General features: G+C 42.9%; 1 protein-coding gene across 1 annotated transcript in view; it reads left to right on the forward strand.

Moving 5' to 3' along the window:
• The window catches only part of MELTF (melanotransferrin), a 145,407-nt gene that overhangs the window by 111,616 nt on the left and 16,918 nt on the right, over positions 1 to 16,873 (forward strand). Inside the window, exons 12-14 of the mRNA XM_088444768.1 lie at positions 399 to 555; positions 8,314 to 8,378; positions 9,357 to 9,544. Of these exons, the coding sequence (XP_088300894.1) occupies positions 399 to 555; positions 8,314 to 8,378; positions 9,357 to 9,544 (410 nt within the window). The remainder of the gene's footprint in view (positions 1 to 398; positions 556 to 8,313; positions 8,379 to 9,356; positions 9,545 to 16,873) is intronic.

Consider the following 16,873-nt stretch of genomic DNA (forward strand, 5'->3'; position numbering starts at 1 on the left):
ATGCTCGGCCCCGCCCTCTTCTGTAGGGACAAGCTAAGTAAGTACATTTGTTATTTCACTTTACCTTGTTCCAGCGGTATTCGGGAGGCCTGCTCATCCATCCGCCAGCTATTGCTAGGTGGCAAGCCTCCCGACGAACAAACAGCATATTACTCCATATGGGGTGGAGGCATGCTGATGCGATCACATTCTGGGAGGTTTAGTCTACTCATCTGGTAACCCAGGAGAGCTCTCACAAATTTGGCAGTCTCCCAGACATGCCAGGAGAGTAGGTAAGAATGGTTAATGATCCCTGTTTACATTGTGTTCAATATTTTCTGATTTAATTATTTTCCTTTTTTTTTTGCATCATACAGCCCAGTGGATAATGAACATTTTATTCTCTCTTTGCATCATAGCTGTTGGTGATTTTTTCTCTGCAAGCTGTGTGCCGGGGGCAAACCAAAATGGGTTCTCACCCAAACTCTGCCAACTCTGTAAGGGTGATGTGTCTGGAAAAGGCAAATGTGAAAACAGCACTACGGAACAATATTATGACTATTCCGGAGCTTTTAGGTAAAAAAAAATAAAAATAAAATAATGATTGTTTTTATATATATATATATATATATATATATATACTGTAAATATAAAAAAGGTCTATTATATATTTTAGAAAAACAAGACATTCCATTACCTAGCAATAAACATGGATAAAAATGTGACAGCCACTTTAGCACATGTCAATATATTACCTTGACAGATTCAGACCGATGGGATGTTATATTGTGCAGCAGTGCTGGAAGCTAGCATACTGCAGGAATACAAATATACTTAAAAACATTGGCTGATAGTGAAGGTATTGAAAGATCATACAAATCAGGGCCTACATTTTTAATGAGTTGAAAGATTAAATTGCTAAGAGCCTCTGCAAAATGCATTGCAATGAAGCAGAAATAGCAGTCTTAAAAAATTGCATTTATACATTAGCAAAAGTAAACCGGTCACTGCTGTGAATCTTATGCAAGCACTTTGTATAGAAGCTTTTTCAGATAAAATGCTGACACCGCATTATCAGTTTCAGTGCACCAAGCCCCCACTGGCAGACAACATTACATATGGCAACAATCCAAATTTTCATGAGCCTTGGCAGAATTCGGCGTGTTAGGGCATACCATGGCATAGTCTAATATGTCCTGATTTTCCAGTTGGGAACATTTGCAGTTACAACATCATACCTCCCAACATTTAACTTCCATAAACCGGGACTTCTGCGTGCCGAAGGCGCGCTCGGTCCCGAAAAAGGGGTGTGGTCTATCCAAAAGGGGGCATGGTCTAGCGGCATGCCCCGTATATTTCACTAATGGGCTTGCGCTGGGCTGCCCACGGGATTCCTCCCCGCATTGTGAATAGATGCCGTGCGCAACTCCCCCCCCACCGCGGGACACTGCGGCCCGCGGATGGGACAGCGGGACAGTCCCCAAAAAACGGGACTTTCAGCGGGACAGTTGGGAGGTATGCAACATGCACAGACAGCCAAGGCTGTAACTAGGGGGGTGCGACATGTTTCATGGCACAGGGCACTGCAGGACAGGGGGCACTGTCTGGGCCTGTACATTTTTTGTTTATAATCCTTCTCATTTGTAGCTTTCTCTTCTTTTATTCCCGGCATCTCCTGGCCGCCCCTATCTCCTCCCTAGCCGAGTCCCCCTCCATCTGGCCACCTCCCCAAGCACCTTCAGTCACATCCTCTTTTATTTAACACACACATTTCAAAATACTGTCATACATGGCAGTCAGACACCTTACACATGGAGCTATTTACCCTAAAATTTCTGATGGCAGCCCTGAACACAGCCACCAATTCCCAACCCAAGTATTACAAGCACAACTCGACTACCCTTGCCGGTCAGTTCAGCTGGGGTACATACACAGACCTCCCCGCCGCTGATATTTGTTGCATATACATTAGCGCTCTTTCTATACCTTCAGTCAGTGATCTACACTGCCGGCTCCAGGCTTGTGCACAGCTGCTCTGATGGACAAATCCTGTTGCAGGTGCAGCTTCACCAGCTCTCTCCGCCATCTACAGCTGGTGAGTTATACTGTATAATTATTGTGTATTGTCACTGCAACCAATGGATTCACACTGTATTTGTCAGTGACACCTGGATAACAGTGATACAAGGGAATCCGGTACCCCTTCATCATCGTATGGGACAAATTAGATTTGTCAGGGCCCCAACCCATGAGGCCACACCCCTTTTTGGGCGCGCATCTTATGTCCCTGTTTGAAAAATTGGGGGGATGACCCAATGCGCTTTTGGGCCCAGGGCACCAAAAAGTCTAGTTACAGCTCTGCAGACAGCCTATTGGAAGCAACACTTCATTGGGCAGCACAGACAGTGTAATGGTTAGCGTTACTGCCTCACAGCACTGAGGTCATGGGTTCAATTCCCACCACGGCTCTAACTGTGCGGAGTTTGTATATTCTCCCTGTGCTTGCGTGGGTTTCCTCCGGGTACTCCGGTTTCCTCCCACACTCCAAAAATATACTGGTAGGTTAATTGGCTCCCCACAAAAAACTGACCATAGTGTTATTGATTCTTAATAGTCGCTAGTCGCTATTAGCGCTGCAAGTCGCTTAAGAAATAATTGCTTTCCAATCCAATTGTGTGGTTCCAAAGCACAAAAAGTTATTTATGTAAACAGGGAAAGATTTAACAATTACAATATAAAGCAATAAGATATATATAAGTACAGCCAATACATACGCATGTGCTACTGGTCCCAGTATGCAGTATTTCAATCCTGAACCCTGCGGTCAACGTCACCCAAAGTAATGGAGAAATGACTGAACACTGAGACCAGCTCACAGCCTATATTCGGTACAGGTTACAGAGAGAACAAAGGGACACGTTGGCAGGTGTCCATTGGTTCTTGCATCTGGTCACTCTGGTCATTGGTTAGTTCATACGGTGTCATCAGGGGGATGGCTCAGTCCTCAAACGGTCACATTGTGTAGCTACAACACTGCATACTAATAATAACAATCTATGCAATAAATCCCTATCATCCATAACTAGCGGACTCAAGATGCGACTTCTTTGCCGATAGGAACGGAGGTCTGCAAAAAAACAGGGATTTAGTATGATACCAAACATGACATGTCCCTTATATTCTAAACCTTAGATCTTGTTTAAGTACATATTACAATGTAATTATTAGCTCAAAATACCTTTAATAACTCTGATTATTAACTGTAGTGAATGGGAACCATTTTATACATATGCGCATCCGTGTCATATCCATATTTATGTATGTGAGTACGCATGTGAGCGTCTATGTGTACGTATGTGGATACACATACGAGTGTCTTGGTGTATGCATATATGTTTATGTGTGTGCGTTATGTGCATCAGTGTATGAGTAATGGATTAATATATATATCCCTAACTTTATCCATTAACTGACATATTTAATATTATGTTTGCCTGAACCAAATTCCAAGGTGTCATAGACAATAAGGTTGATCTGCTCAGAGGTGACCAGCAGATGTTTGCTGGAGTCATAAAGTCTGATAGCTCATCAAAGGTTTTTCTCTGCTTATTTGGAGTGTAAATGTCAGTTCCTCTTAACTACAGTAGCATAGTACAAAACGCATACAATTGCTAAAGATATTCAGGCTTCTGACAATGGTCTTTAACTCTGCATTTAAAACACTCCTCTGCACATACCAGTATCTGTGTGCATTTTAATTATTTGTAACAGATATACACACAAAACCTGTTTCCCATACACTGACTAAACCTTGCATATATATATATATATATATATATATATATATATATACGCATTTGTGCGCATCATATTGCGACGATGAAGAGTAGTGTCCATTTTACTCGCCATCAAACAATAGACGACTAGATCATCAGATAATAATTGTACAGCGATCATAACCAATTATTTGACTTTAACAGTGTGTATGTGTGTGTGCATGTCATAGGAAATATAGATTGTAAGCTCCACTGGGGCAGGGACAGATGTGAATGGTAAGATATTCTCTGTAATGCTTTGCGGAATATGCGTGCACTATATAAATAAATGGTAATAATAACAATAGTGGTCTTAATTGCAGTCACAACTCACACAATAGGGCTTACTGCATTTAAATACATCATTAGCACCTAGCCAGTGCCGTAACTAGGAATGTGCGAGTGGTGCCACAGCACAGAGCACAGAGCCCTGTGTGCGGCACTGCGGCTCACCCATGGCCACTGCATCTGACTAGCAGGGCACCTGGAATGGCACCTTCTAGCCAAGATTGCTGCTGCAGTGCCACCCGGAGTGTCAGGACGTGCACACTGCAGCTCTGACGGCACAGGGCGCATAAAAGCCCTGTTAGGGCGCTGTAACTAACCATAGCAACCAGGACATTCAAACACTTTTTTAACTTTATATCTGGAACAAACCATGCTGCAATACAGGGGGTGCAAATATTTTTTTTGCATGCAGAGTAAATATTGGCTGCTTTTTCATGTAGCCCACAAATGCTGGGAAGTTTTATTTTACACTGTAATTTAGATTTGATTAGATCTCTTTGCATACTTTAAATCTGTCCATCTGCAGTGCAACATAGTTTTACCAAGGTGGAAAATTAATTGTTTATTTGCTTTGCTCCCAACCCTGAATCAGCCCCTATGTCCACTAAACCTATTGTATTGTGTGTGTATCCAGAAGGATGATTTAGAAGATGAAAATCACTGTTAAGACGGCCACACATTGTGCAATTATTAATTGGCTTATCGGGAGAAATCTTCCAGCATGCGATAATTGGTGCTCAGATCTGACAGTGGATATACATACCATCTGACAGACAGACCAAGTTTTTCTCACTGACTGATGGTGAGCTGGCCAGCATTTCAAGGCTGTTAAGGAATTACAGAATAATCTTTCTGATTCAAGCTGTTTGCAGAAGGGAAGTCTTAAAGAAAAAAAAGTTTAAAATAAGGTATAAGAGCAGCCTGTTTTTTTCTGATGCTCTACTAAGTTTACATTTTTATTATCTTTAACATAATTTTATTAGGTTTGCTCTCCCTGATTACAGGCTCTCTCTGTAGCAGTTTTCTGGGTTTCCTCTATAGTCCCAAAGTTTGAGCTTATGCTCACTTGGGTTTCTTATGCCCTGTGGTCACACATTTAAATGCACTGGCTTGCTCACATACAGCAGTGCTATGATATGCAAGTCCAGTAAGTTATGTCTCAGAATAGCTGAAATATATTGCTCATTAAATGTTGTGTTTCACTTCTTAGTTGCTGTACTGTGTATCACACCACTTTCTCAGCTTACATCTGTACCTCCCTTATGTGATTTATTCTTCCCTGGATTGCTCACTTATTGTATGAGGCACACTTTGGGTATGATTCTGAGTCACGCAAATGGTCAATGTTTTTCAATAGCACATGTGTAAAAAGTTGCACAGCGCATGCTTCCCACAGTGTGTGCATAAAGATTTGCAGTAGCGATTGAGATTCACAGTCTCAAAAATGTATAGGAAATGTATTGGTCATTCCTGGGCGGTGTCTAGGAGGTCGCTATTCAGACGCACGGCGATGTACCGCATTATGGGCGTGTTATGGGAATGACAGAACTAGTTGCAAACTCAAATGCTTAATCACTTACACTGGAGGCCATACTCTGACGGAGATTCCTCACCTACTATGAGGCTTGTGTGAGTTTGATGGTAGTCCATTGGTTGCTTCTAAAAACGTACCAAGAGGAACTGTTGAGACTAAAGATGCACAAAGTGGGTGCCCCAGTCCCTGCACATTCAGAGGCACGCTTGTACACCAGGGAGACGCGACTATGGCAAAAGATGCTAAAGCGGTCGAAGCAAGGTGAGACTCATAATCAACCACTTTACATATGTGTACCCTTAACACACACTGGTGTATATATATGGCCCATCCATCTCCCACTCTTAGGAGACACCTTCATGAACTACTAGTGCATCTTGGTGCAAATGTGTAATGTCACATGAAAGTTCAACTATAATAATACCTCTATAGAACCTGCAGAGCTATATCAGGTCATTATCTGATGATTCTATAAGTCTCCACCCTCCCCCCACCCCGGTTCCCTGTGGCATAACTAGGTACAACAGTAACATCTCCCTTGCCTACTGTGTGCTCAGCATAGAGGGGTACCAGAGACAGGAGCCTCTTTAGAGGTGGGTGCTACTGGCACCAATTGCACCACCCCCAGGGGCGTATATGTTAAAGGTAAATTGCATAATATCCCCTGAAAACAGCTGATCCTCGCATAATTTAAGCATCCCTAGGATGTAACAAGGAGTGGATCAGAGCAGATATCTCCGATATATGCCACAGACTTCTATGGGGGCTGCTAAATGCCTAAATTGTTGGATTTACCACGCTCTGGAATGCGCAGGTGGTGTTCGTCCATAGTAGCCAATAGACTACTCTAATGCAGATATTTTTGGAGAGGGATTTTCTTCTACATCTACCCCTAGTGACGCATGCACAGGCTGCTGTCCACCCACGGAACCCGGAAGCAGAGTGATAGCCGAAGCTCTTTGCCTGGAGAGGCTGTAATCGGAGCCCATGTCCCAGCAGTAGAATATTAATAAATTTGTATGAAAAATGTGAATTTTCACTTTGCGAATGTAGACGATAATATAGAACTAAATGTAATAGACTGCGAGCCGGCACTGCTGCGGGAATACATGCGAGCATGCCCGTATTTGGTGTAGCCTTTAACATGCTTGCTGTTTTAAAAATATGGGCATACTCACATGTATTCCTGCAGCAGTGCTGGCTCGCAGTCTATTACATTTATCCCATAGTATCACACCCCATCCGCATTAAAAATGAGGGAAGTGATTAATAGGGGTCGCCACTATTGTACAAGTGGGGCAGTGGGTGGCTGAAATGAGCTTCTCTGCTAAAAAGCAACTGAAACGTGCAGAATGTGTTTCATTCATGAAGAAATTCAATTATGTGCGATAATTTCACATCCACGAGTAAGTTGCTGCTACATACCGCACTTATTGTGCGAGCAAAAATGCACAAGTCCAGCCTGCAAGGGGGGCGAGTTCCAATGCCATTGTCAGCATTTGCACGCTGTTGCGATGGCAACTCACCCCCCTCACATGCGGGAGTGAGAAAAATGTCTAGGAAGAGACCCGATCTTCTCCAGCTGAGACAGTCAATTGATTTTGCTAAGTGAAAAAGGCTGTGCACTATGCTACAAGATAGGGAAAGTCCATGAAAATGTACCTTCCACCCCTTTTAAATTTAATGAAATAAAATGTATGCACTGCTTACAAGAACAGACGTATCTGTTCACCTACCATGTGCCTACAAATAAATGCCCTCACTCTCCCCAACTGCTCCTACTGACCTGTGCAACTTCTGCTCTTCCTCAAAATGGATATAATAAACCAGTGTTGGCTAACCTTGACACTCCAGCTGTTGTGGAACTATGGCCCTGATTCAGAGCCGGATGCTCTGACCAGAGCGCTCGCTCTGAATTAGGGCCCACCTCCATTAATATGGAGCGTCCTCCTGGACACTCGTATAGCTGCGAGCAAAAGCCTGCGGTTGGGTTTTTCAACCGCAAGGCCAGGAGTGATTTTGGCTCTATCAGAGCCAAAATCACTCCCACTGACATCACTAGTGATGTCAGTGGGGCCGGCTTCAGACGTTAGGCGTTCCCATGGGAACGCCTCCGTCTGGCAGGCACGCCCCCAGCACGCCCACCAAAGGGGGCGTGCTGTCACTCACCATCGACAGCACGCCCCCTTTGATGAGACACTCCGAGCAAAGGAAAGTCCTTCGCTCGTCGGGTCTCGCGCATGCGCACGACGGAGCTCCCTCCGTCGTGCGCATGCGCAGTGGGGACCATCGACCCACTTGCGAGCGGACAGCCGCTCGCGAGTGGGTCTGAATGAGGGCCAATATATCCCAGCATGCCCTGCCACAGTTTTAGCATGCCCTAATAGCAAAACTGTAGCAGTGCATGCTGGGTTATGTAGTTCCATAACAGCTGGAGTGTCAAGGTTAGCCAACACTGTAATAAACCCATGTGCTTTGGCAGATGTTTTGTTGCACAATTCCAACAAAGATGACCGTGTGTTGTGCTTCAGACATTCTGCATGTAACAGAGACCTTTTGTGTCCCTTAGGCAGCAGTAGGAAGACCTTGGCAAACAGATAACCATAAACATGCCTATGTTCTCCAGTATTTACTTAATCAATGTTTTTTCTTGTCGCACTCACTGAAAATAAATATTCTATATGTGTGTTACTGCAGGTGTTTAGTAGAGACCGGAGAAGTGGCATTTGTGAAGAGCGCAACGATTTTTGAAAATTCTGACGGTATTTATCTCAATATATTTATATAGATTTTTTGTGTACAACACAAAACAATTGTGCATATCATAAAAGTAGATGGGAAAAAATTGTTGTAATTTTATGCACATCCCTAGAAAAGTAATTTATCTCATCAGGGGCACCGCACTCATGTCCCCCGTGACTTGGTAAAGACAGTTTCCACTGTGTCACATAAATGTTCTAGTTATACTTTAGCTTTTAGTGTCATTAATGTATTACATATTAATGTGCTCCATTAATTTCACACAATAAGATACAAATGAATGAATGTGCTTGAATCAAACACACTTAAAACAAATATTTTTTATTTATATTTTTGAAATGTACAAATTCAACACAATATAAAAAAAATATATCTTTTTTTTATCCAGCACACTTTGTATCTCCAGAAGTGTAGCAGTGTGCATGTATTGGCTTTCTACTGATTTACCAGAAAGTGTACTGATAATTTGCAAGCCCACGATGTACACCTATAACAAAACAAAGGACAATACATCAGAATAACGTACACATGCATTGTTATTTGTTTTTGAATGAACAATTGCATATTTTTTACAATTCATTTTTTTTAAATAAATCCCCCAAAAAAGTAAAAAAAAAAGAAAAACCTTTGTTTGTTTCGCTCATATTACAGTACAATTCTCATTTGGCAGACCAGGAATACATTTGCAGTGAGTTCACAATGTACAAAAATTGCAGGATTTTTAAATAATACAGTTACAGTGAATAGTGTTCACTGGATAAGGATTGTACATCTAATAGGATGATCGATTGATTTGACCTTTTCATTGCGTATTAATTATCGTCACACTGACATTTGTTGATTCTTTAAAATCCGACAAGAGATTATCAGTTTGAATGAACAGATTGTAAATGTGTTTAGCCATTTTAGCAATAGTACAGCCATTTACTCTAAGGATTGCACTGGTAGATTTGCCCTGTATGATTGTGTGTGTTCTTTAGGCAAGAACCAAGAGGCTTGGGCAAAGGATTTAAAATCTAGTGACTTCCAGTTGCTGTGTCCAAATGGTGCCAGAGCAGAAGTGACTCAATATGCGGACTGTAACTGGGCACAGGTCCCTGCCCATGCTGTTATGGTTCACCCGGATACTAATATTCACGCATTATTCGGCCTTCTGGATGTGGCGCAGGTAACTTCTATAAGCATAATTGATCTTTAAATAATTACTCTTGAAATCATTCACTAAATATTATGTGGACTTGTGTATTTCAAACTATTACTGTAATCACGTGATCAAGTTACTTCTAATTGTGAGAAAATGACCATGTGTTGTAGCTGTGGGAGATATAGTATTGAAGTTAAAGTTTGTAGTTGAGTGATGGTTATAATTACACCAGCCATTGTTGTGACAGGACCAATAATATTTGGGTGCCCCACAAGAATTCCTGGGGTCATATAAGAAAACAGGCCACCACAATATAGAAATATCAGTGTAGCAATATGGAATCAGACAGACTATCTTAACTTACATTGAAGCTAAGTACAAGATTGTAAGTTTACGAGCAGGGCCCTCTTACCACTTTGTCTATCTGGTATTACCTAGTCTTGTTTTATTACTGTTTTGTTCACAATTGTAAAGTGCACCGAAATATGCTGCCGCTATATAAGTAAGTGTTAATAAATAAATAAGATGTAAAGCTGGGAAAACACCTATACAATCGTCTTGCAGTTCATAAGATTCATGACCTCTAGGTGAGATATTGTAAACCTGGCCATAAAATAGACCAACTTTCATCCAACTAACCAACTGTCCAACTTGTCTGTTCAACTAAAACAATACTCCATACACCTAAACTAACCATCTTTTTCATCAAACCAGTCAACTTTTCTCCATCTGAAAGATTCTGATGTCTCAGGAGTAGACGGGCTACCTACCCTCCACAGCAACTTGCTCAACACACACAGCAGCTTGTCACAAAAAAGACCCATCTGCAGTGCAGGTTGTAACACAATTCCCCTCCCCCCAAAAAATCTGCAGAGCAGCTTGTCATCCCAATCTGTTTACCTGTGTGACAGCTCCTAGGGGAATATTAACACCCCAAAACAAATGGGCAGGCCAGGAGTTCACGGAGGGAAGTAGTCCAATAGCAGGTTGTAGAGGGGAAGCCAGGAAGAAGGTGGAGAGCATGCATTTAGAGCCGAATGGCATGGGTGAGAACTTCCAGGTGAGCACAGGATCAGATTGAGGGTTGCATAGGTCAGCGAGCAGCAACATGATTAGGAGATGCAGCATGGGGCATCCAGGGCTGAACTCCAGCCAATGGGAGCTGAGTGATGCTGCTCCTGGGTGCTGTGGTGTGTGCTCCAAGCTGTAATGCTGTGATGTGAGCTCGGGGCAGTGATGGTGCCATCCTGTGCCTGGAAAGTTCCCAGTATAGCTAGGATCAATGTTCGGGTGTCCCGGAGTCTGCAGGTGTCTGGTAACTGTCGTGTTCCTGTGCTGAGCTCCAGAGGTAGCAGGGACCAAGAGCTTGGGTTTCCTGTGACAGACGTAGGTAGTGTCTTTCTACTTTTGTTAAAATTGTTCAGTTGATTCATTCTCCTGCTAGTTGGAACAACCATTTTTGGACATTTTCCAGCGTGTAGTAGCAAATGCTCAATTATTGTTTGCTCCTATTATGGATACCTAATTTTAACCTCTATGCAATCCTACCTATACCTTCTAAATCCTGCCTATACCTTCTAAAATTGTTGCAATTTAGCGTAATAAGTTGCACAGTAAATAAATGCCTTCAGACTCTGAATGTGGTTCCAAAGCACAAAAAGTTATTATTCAATATAAAAACAGATGGTTACATGCTGTGATCTAATGCCAATTAGCACAAATAAATCATACAGATCCAAGGTACAGTTGTTATATACGCACGCGCTCTGGGCTCAGATACCGGCATCAGCTTTAGAAACCTCCGTCAACAGCACAGCAAGAAGACTCTCGATTGGGGTCAGAGCGCAGGACGCTCGCAAGCGGGTCGATTGGTGCCCTAATGCGCATGCACACGACGGAGGTAGCTCCGTCGTGCGCATGCGCGAGACCCGGCGAGCGACGGGGTAGCCGGAGGTAGCTCCGTCGTGCGCATGCGCGAGACCCGGCGAGCGACGGGGTAGCCGTCGCTTGGGGTCTCGCACCAAAGGGGGCGTGCTGTTGATGGTGACTGACAGCACGCCCCCTTTGGTGGGCGTGATGGGGGCGTGGCTTCCAGACAGAGACGTTCCCATGGGAACGCCTACCGTCTGGGTCCGGCCCCACTGACATCACTAGTGATGTCAGTGGGAGTGATTTTGGCTCTGATAGAGCCAAAATCACTCCAGGGCTTGCGGCCACGAGACCCTACCGCAGGGTCTCGTCGCAAGCCCGATGGTCGCGATGGTCATGACCATCGCGGCCATCATCATGGACGCTCGCATAAGCTGTGGGTGGTAACCCACAGCTATGCGAGCGTCTAAGAGGCCGCTCCATTTTTAGGTAGGAGGGCCTTGATTCAGAGCGAGCGCTCTGGTCAGAGCGTCCGGCTCTGAATCAGGCCCAGAGAACGCACATATATACTCTTTCAGGGATAGACAATTCAATAGGCAAGTTTGGCATGATTCCATTGGTTCTTCTTAAAGGTGTTTCTGTTACAGGATAGTTCATTGGACAATTTCAAATGGACACAAACAGCCTCCAACCACCCTTTGTGTCCTCTTTCCCGCTGCATGCTAATCTAAGCTGCTAACATTACAGAGTACATTTTAATGTTTTAACTCTCTATAGTCCATAGTTTGCAGGCGCATGTTCCGATCTTCTCACCGATGATACCGGAAATCTGTGGAGACACAGTGGATCAGTCCAACACCAAATACGGTCTGCTTACCATGTACCAAACCTTAGATATCAAATAACCTTTATTACACAACATTAATAATCACTGAATAAACCGTGAATATTACACTTTAATACTAGGGAACCTTTTATGTAAGTGTGCAGTGTGTAAGTATTGGGGAATTAGGAAAAGACGCTAGTTAGCATTGTGCAACTACATGTTTTGTGGAGTACATTATGGTGCGTGTTTTAAAGGGATAATTATTTTATATGTTTTAGTGACTGTATTTACATGGTGAGGACTTTTAACTTCTTTCTATTGCGTGGGAATCGCACAACGCTAAATAATAGCATCGCTGTATGTACTTATAATGGCGAGTTTCACTAAAATGGCGCTGGGCGGCCAGTCGCAAAATGGCGTCTCATTGCCATTCACAAAATGGTGTCGCGCAGATCTAATTTTAAACCGATCCTGTCTCAGCCAATTACCCGGCTTTGACAGTTCAGCCTTTGATAGCAAACAACATGCTATTGTACTCTGATTTTTTTAAATTAATTTTAGGCTTACATTATGACATATTATTTAATGTTATATTATGGGATGGCACAAGGTGGTTCTTAATCCATCAATAATGTGTCTCTAGGAGGGGACATAAAACTACCCTTTGACGCACACCGCGGATCTTGGGAGATCATGGGAAAGATGTGGGGATGCACCAATCCTATAAAGGAAGTCTTGAGGGGGAATAGGGACTTACATTATTTAAGATGTTTTAACATAACATTTTTAATAACACATTTTATGCATGACTAAATATTATACATTATACGATGGTACCTTCTAGTTCAGGGTTGTAATGCAGTTCTACATTTACCTTAGTATTCATATTGTTACTACTGACCACCATCATAATTTCATTCTTCTGGTTTACCTTATCTTTACATTTTCCACATTTCAACACAGTAGGAACACACCTGACACATAGGCCAATTACTATGATGACAACCAGTATGAGGATCAGGAGTTTACCTATGTTCGCAATCATTTCCTGGACCCACTCTCCTAGACTTGAGAACCATTTCACTGGGTTCAACCATGAAACCCATTCCTCTACCTTCTCCTCTACTTCAGTCACTGAAGCATTTTTGTACTTTCGAAATTCCCATTTTAGCTGCAGAATTTCATCCATCTTCCGGTCTATCACCTCTTTGGGGTCGCTGGTATAATTTGTGACGTAAGTGCAACACTTCACTCCAAATTGGGTGGCCAAAGTTACTCAATACCCTCCAGTGACAGCTGTTAAATCATTTAACACTAGTCTGTGTTGCACCAATTCTTTCTTGTATGCTTGCAACTCCCTACCTGTATACCTGAATGTGTCATCATACATCTCAGTGATATTATCTATTAATTTAGCAAGATCTTGGATATATCTAAAATTTTGTGTACCCTGAGCGATCCTGGTGGGATCCAGTGCTACCAAAACTTGAAAGCCAGTTGTCTCACTAATTAACTGTGTGGCTTTATGCACATCACCAGGTATCATATTTCTTTTGCCTCTGTGTTCACACTGTGTGTGAAGATATGGTGATGGTGTGTTTTTATGAATACCAAGCATTTCATCATGTGTTAGGGTCATAACCTCTGGGACTACTCTTCCTAGGTAACACGAACCTTCGGAGCTCAGAGAGAGCCACTTATACGCTTTCCTTCCACATATAAAATATACATCATCGGGGAGAACATAAGGAATAGTATGCATCATGATCATTAGACACATTTCCCTCACAAATAATCCTATCTCAGGTTCTCCCATCTGGCAAATGCATGTTTCTGGTTGTTTAGCATTAGCACAGTACCCTTCTGGTATTCTACCAACCATTTCTTTGGTGGAACTCAGTGTATATTTATACCGGAAGTGTCTTCCACCTGACCTAATTTTGCGTAACAGTTCATAATTCATAGGCTCACGGTCAGCTTTTTGTGAGAAGGTCATCATCTGATTATTTCCAGTCACCTCCCAACTTCCTGGGTCATTGGATTTGGTGATGTTTAAACATAAAAGTGATTTATCTACTTGGTACTGGTGGAGTTTAAAATGGGGTGGTTTGGTATTAAGAAATTTTTCATCCAGTGTCTTCCCTTTTTGTAATTCTAGAATTTGAGAGATATTTAACGGAAAGGGCACTAATCCTACATTATGTTGTCCTTGGGGCACATGAGAGCACACCCAACAGTCGGTTTGGTTCAAAATTTTGCCCACCATGGTGTGATAATCCTCTAAAGGATACCCACCCCAATACTGATTATACTTGGGTTGACACTGTTGGATCCATCTCTCATCAATTACGGACCCACAGAACTCACACATACAATAATCCTCAGACAAAAGGCCTTCACACTGTCCCCGAGTATCCAAAATAGCAGATCTCTTAACAATTACAGTACTAACATTGGTCAGATACTCCCCTGATTGGCATAGCACTCCTCCTTTCGATTCTACTCCATCAATGCTGCCATCAGCTCCCATCTCCTCTATCGGTCCCCCGTCACAGAAACCAGAAATCCCCGAACAAATCAGGATGATGGAAATTCTGGAAGAGAATATAAAAATGAACACAGCAGACCAGTCCATTGCCGTAGCAAGGATCGGCAAATTTCTTTAGCTTAGACATCTCACTGCAACCTTTTAACCCTCCCGGAATAAGCTCGCGATCGACAGGTCCACGTTATCAGCCTCGTCTCCGCCTTGTTTCTCCACCAGTTGGTTGACCTTCTTGCAGTGAGTGGAATGGACCCAGGTATCTCTCTCGGCCACCTTCAAAGATGTGGTACTCGTCAGCAACACCTGATACGGACCTTCCCAATGATCAGTCAAACAACCTGAATGCAAGAAATTTCTGATCATGACATTCTCCAGGTTCAACATCATGACAGTTTGTTTTAGGCATATCATGGGACAACAATTTCAGTTTCTGCTGTTGCTGTTTTAACTGTTTACTCATTGTTATAAGATACCTTACAGTTACCTCGTTGTTACCTTTCAGATCTTCCTGCGGACTTATAATCAAGTTAGGTTATCTACCAAACAGTATTTCAATGGGGGACAGATTTAGAGGGGGTCTAGGAGTGATCCTTATGCTATGTTGGACCAACGGTAATGCTTCTGGCCATCCTAGTCCAGTCTCTGCCATAATTTTACTTAGTTTGTTTTTAATAGTTCAGTTCATCCTCTCCACCTTGGCACTGGCTTGCGGTTGGTAGGGGGTGTGAAGTCGACTATTAATACCCATCAGCTTACACATATTTTGAAAAACATCACCTGTGAAATGAGTACCCCTATCACTCTCGATAATTTTAGGGATACCGTGTCTGCACTCAAACTCCTGAACAATTTTCTTGGCAGTAAATGCAGCAGTATTAGTGGCAGCTCTGTATACCTCAACCCAATTGGAAACACATCAGTGCACACTATTACATACTTGAGATTCCTGCAGGGTGGTAATTGGATGAAATCCATTTGTATTACCTGGAAAGGTCCATCAGTCGGAGGAATGTGGGATGGTTTGGTAGGGATTGTTTTCCCAATGTTTTTCCTCAAGCAGGTCAGACAGGACATTGCTCTCTTTTCCGCTTGAGACATATACCTTGCTTTCCCAAATGAGTCAGACCGTGCGCTGCCTCAGCCAGGCTGGGGTAATATGCCTTGGGGGCTACTGGCTTACCTTGTCCGTCCCTCCAGAGCTCAGAGGACTCTTGCCCACATCCCTTGGACTTCCAAATGGACTTTTCCTGAATTGAACACAAATTTTGCATCTCAATTAATGTCAACATATCAATTGTTTGGAAAGACATAATTTGTTCAGTTGGTACATTAATTTTTAACCCTGCTACCCATTTTGCAGCTTTGTCTGCCCTGTTGTTGTCCAGTGACACCGGATCATCCTCACATGTATGGGCTTTACACTTACACTGCCTTAGGCAATTGGATTGCTGTTAATAGTCCTTTTATATGTTTGGATGTGCAATTGGTGTGCCTGCTACTGTCATAAATTTTCTCAGATGCCATAAGACACTGAAATCGTGTAGTACCCCGAAGGGGTACCTAGAGTCAGTGTAGATATTAGCAGATTTACCTTCCGCTAATTCACACGCTCTCTTTAGTGCCACCAGTTCCGCCACTTGGGCCGAGTGTGGTGGTCCTAAAGGTTCGGCTTCTATGATGTCTTCGTCATTTACAACAGCATAACCTGTACATAACTCTCCAGTGTCAGTTTGTCTATGACAACTCCCATCCATGTAAAATGTCACATCTACATTCTCTAAAGGTGTATCCCGTATGTCAGGTCTTGCAGTAAAGGTTTGATTCAGATATTCCATACAATCATGTGCATCAATATACCTGCAGAAGTCACCTGCTGCCAGCGGCTCACCTCTCTCCACCCTTTGTGCATCATGTTGCACATATGGTAAATACGTAGCTGGGTTTAACGTACTGCACCTTTTGATGGTGATGTTTGCGGTTGCTATTAAGGCTAGCTCCCATTTTGTGAACCTAGCTGAGGAGACATGTCTGGTTTGGGCGTAGTTTAGCAAAGCAGATACAGCATGGGGGGTATAGACAATCATATCATGGCCTAGTACCACATCCTCACTCT

The sequence above is a fragment of the Taudactylus pleione genome, unplaced genomic scaffold (genome assembly GCF_031769625.1).
Source record: "Taudactylus pleione unplaced genomic scaffold, aTauple2 ptg000372l, whole genome shotgun sequence".
Lineage (NCBI taxonomy): Eukaryota > Metazoa > Chordata > Amphibia > Anura > Myobatrachidae > Taudactylus > Taudactylus pleione.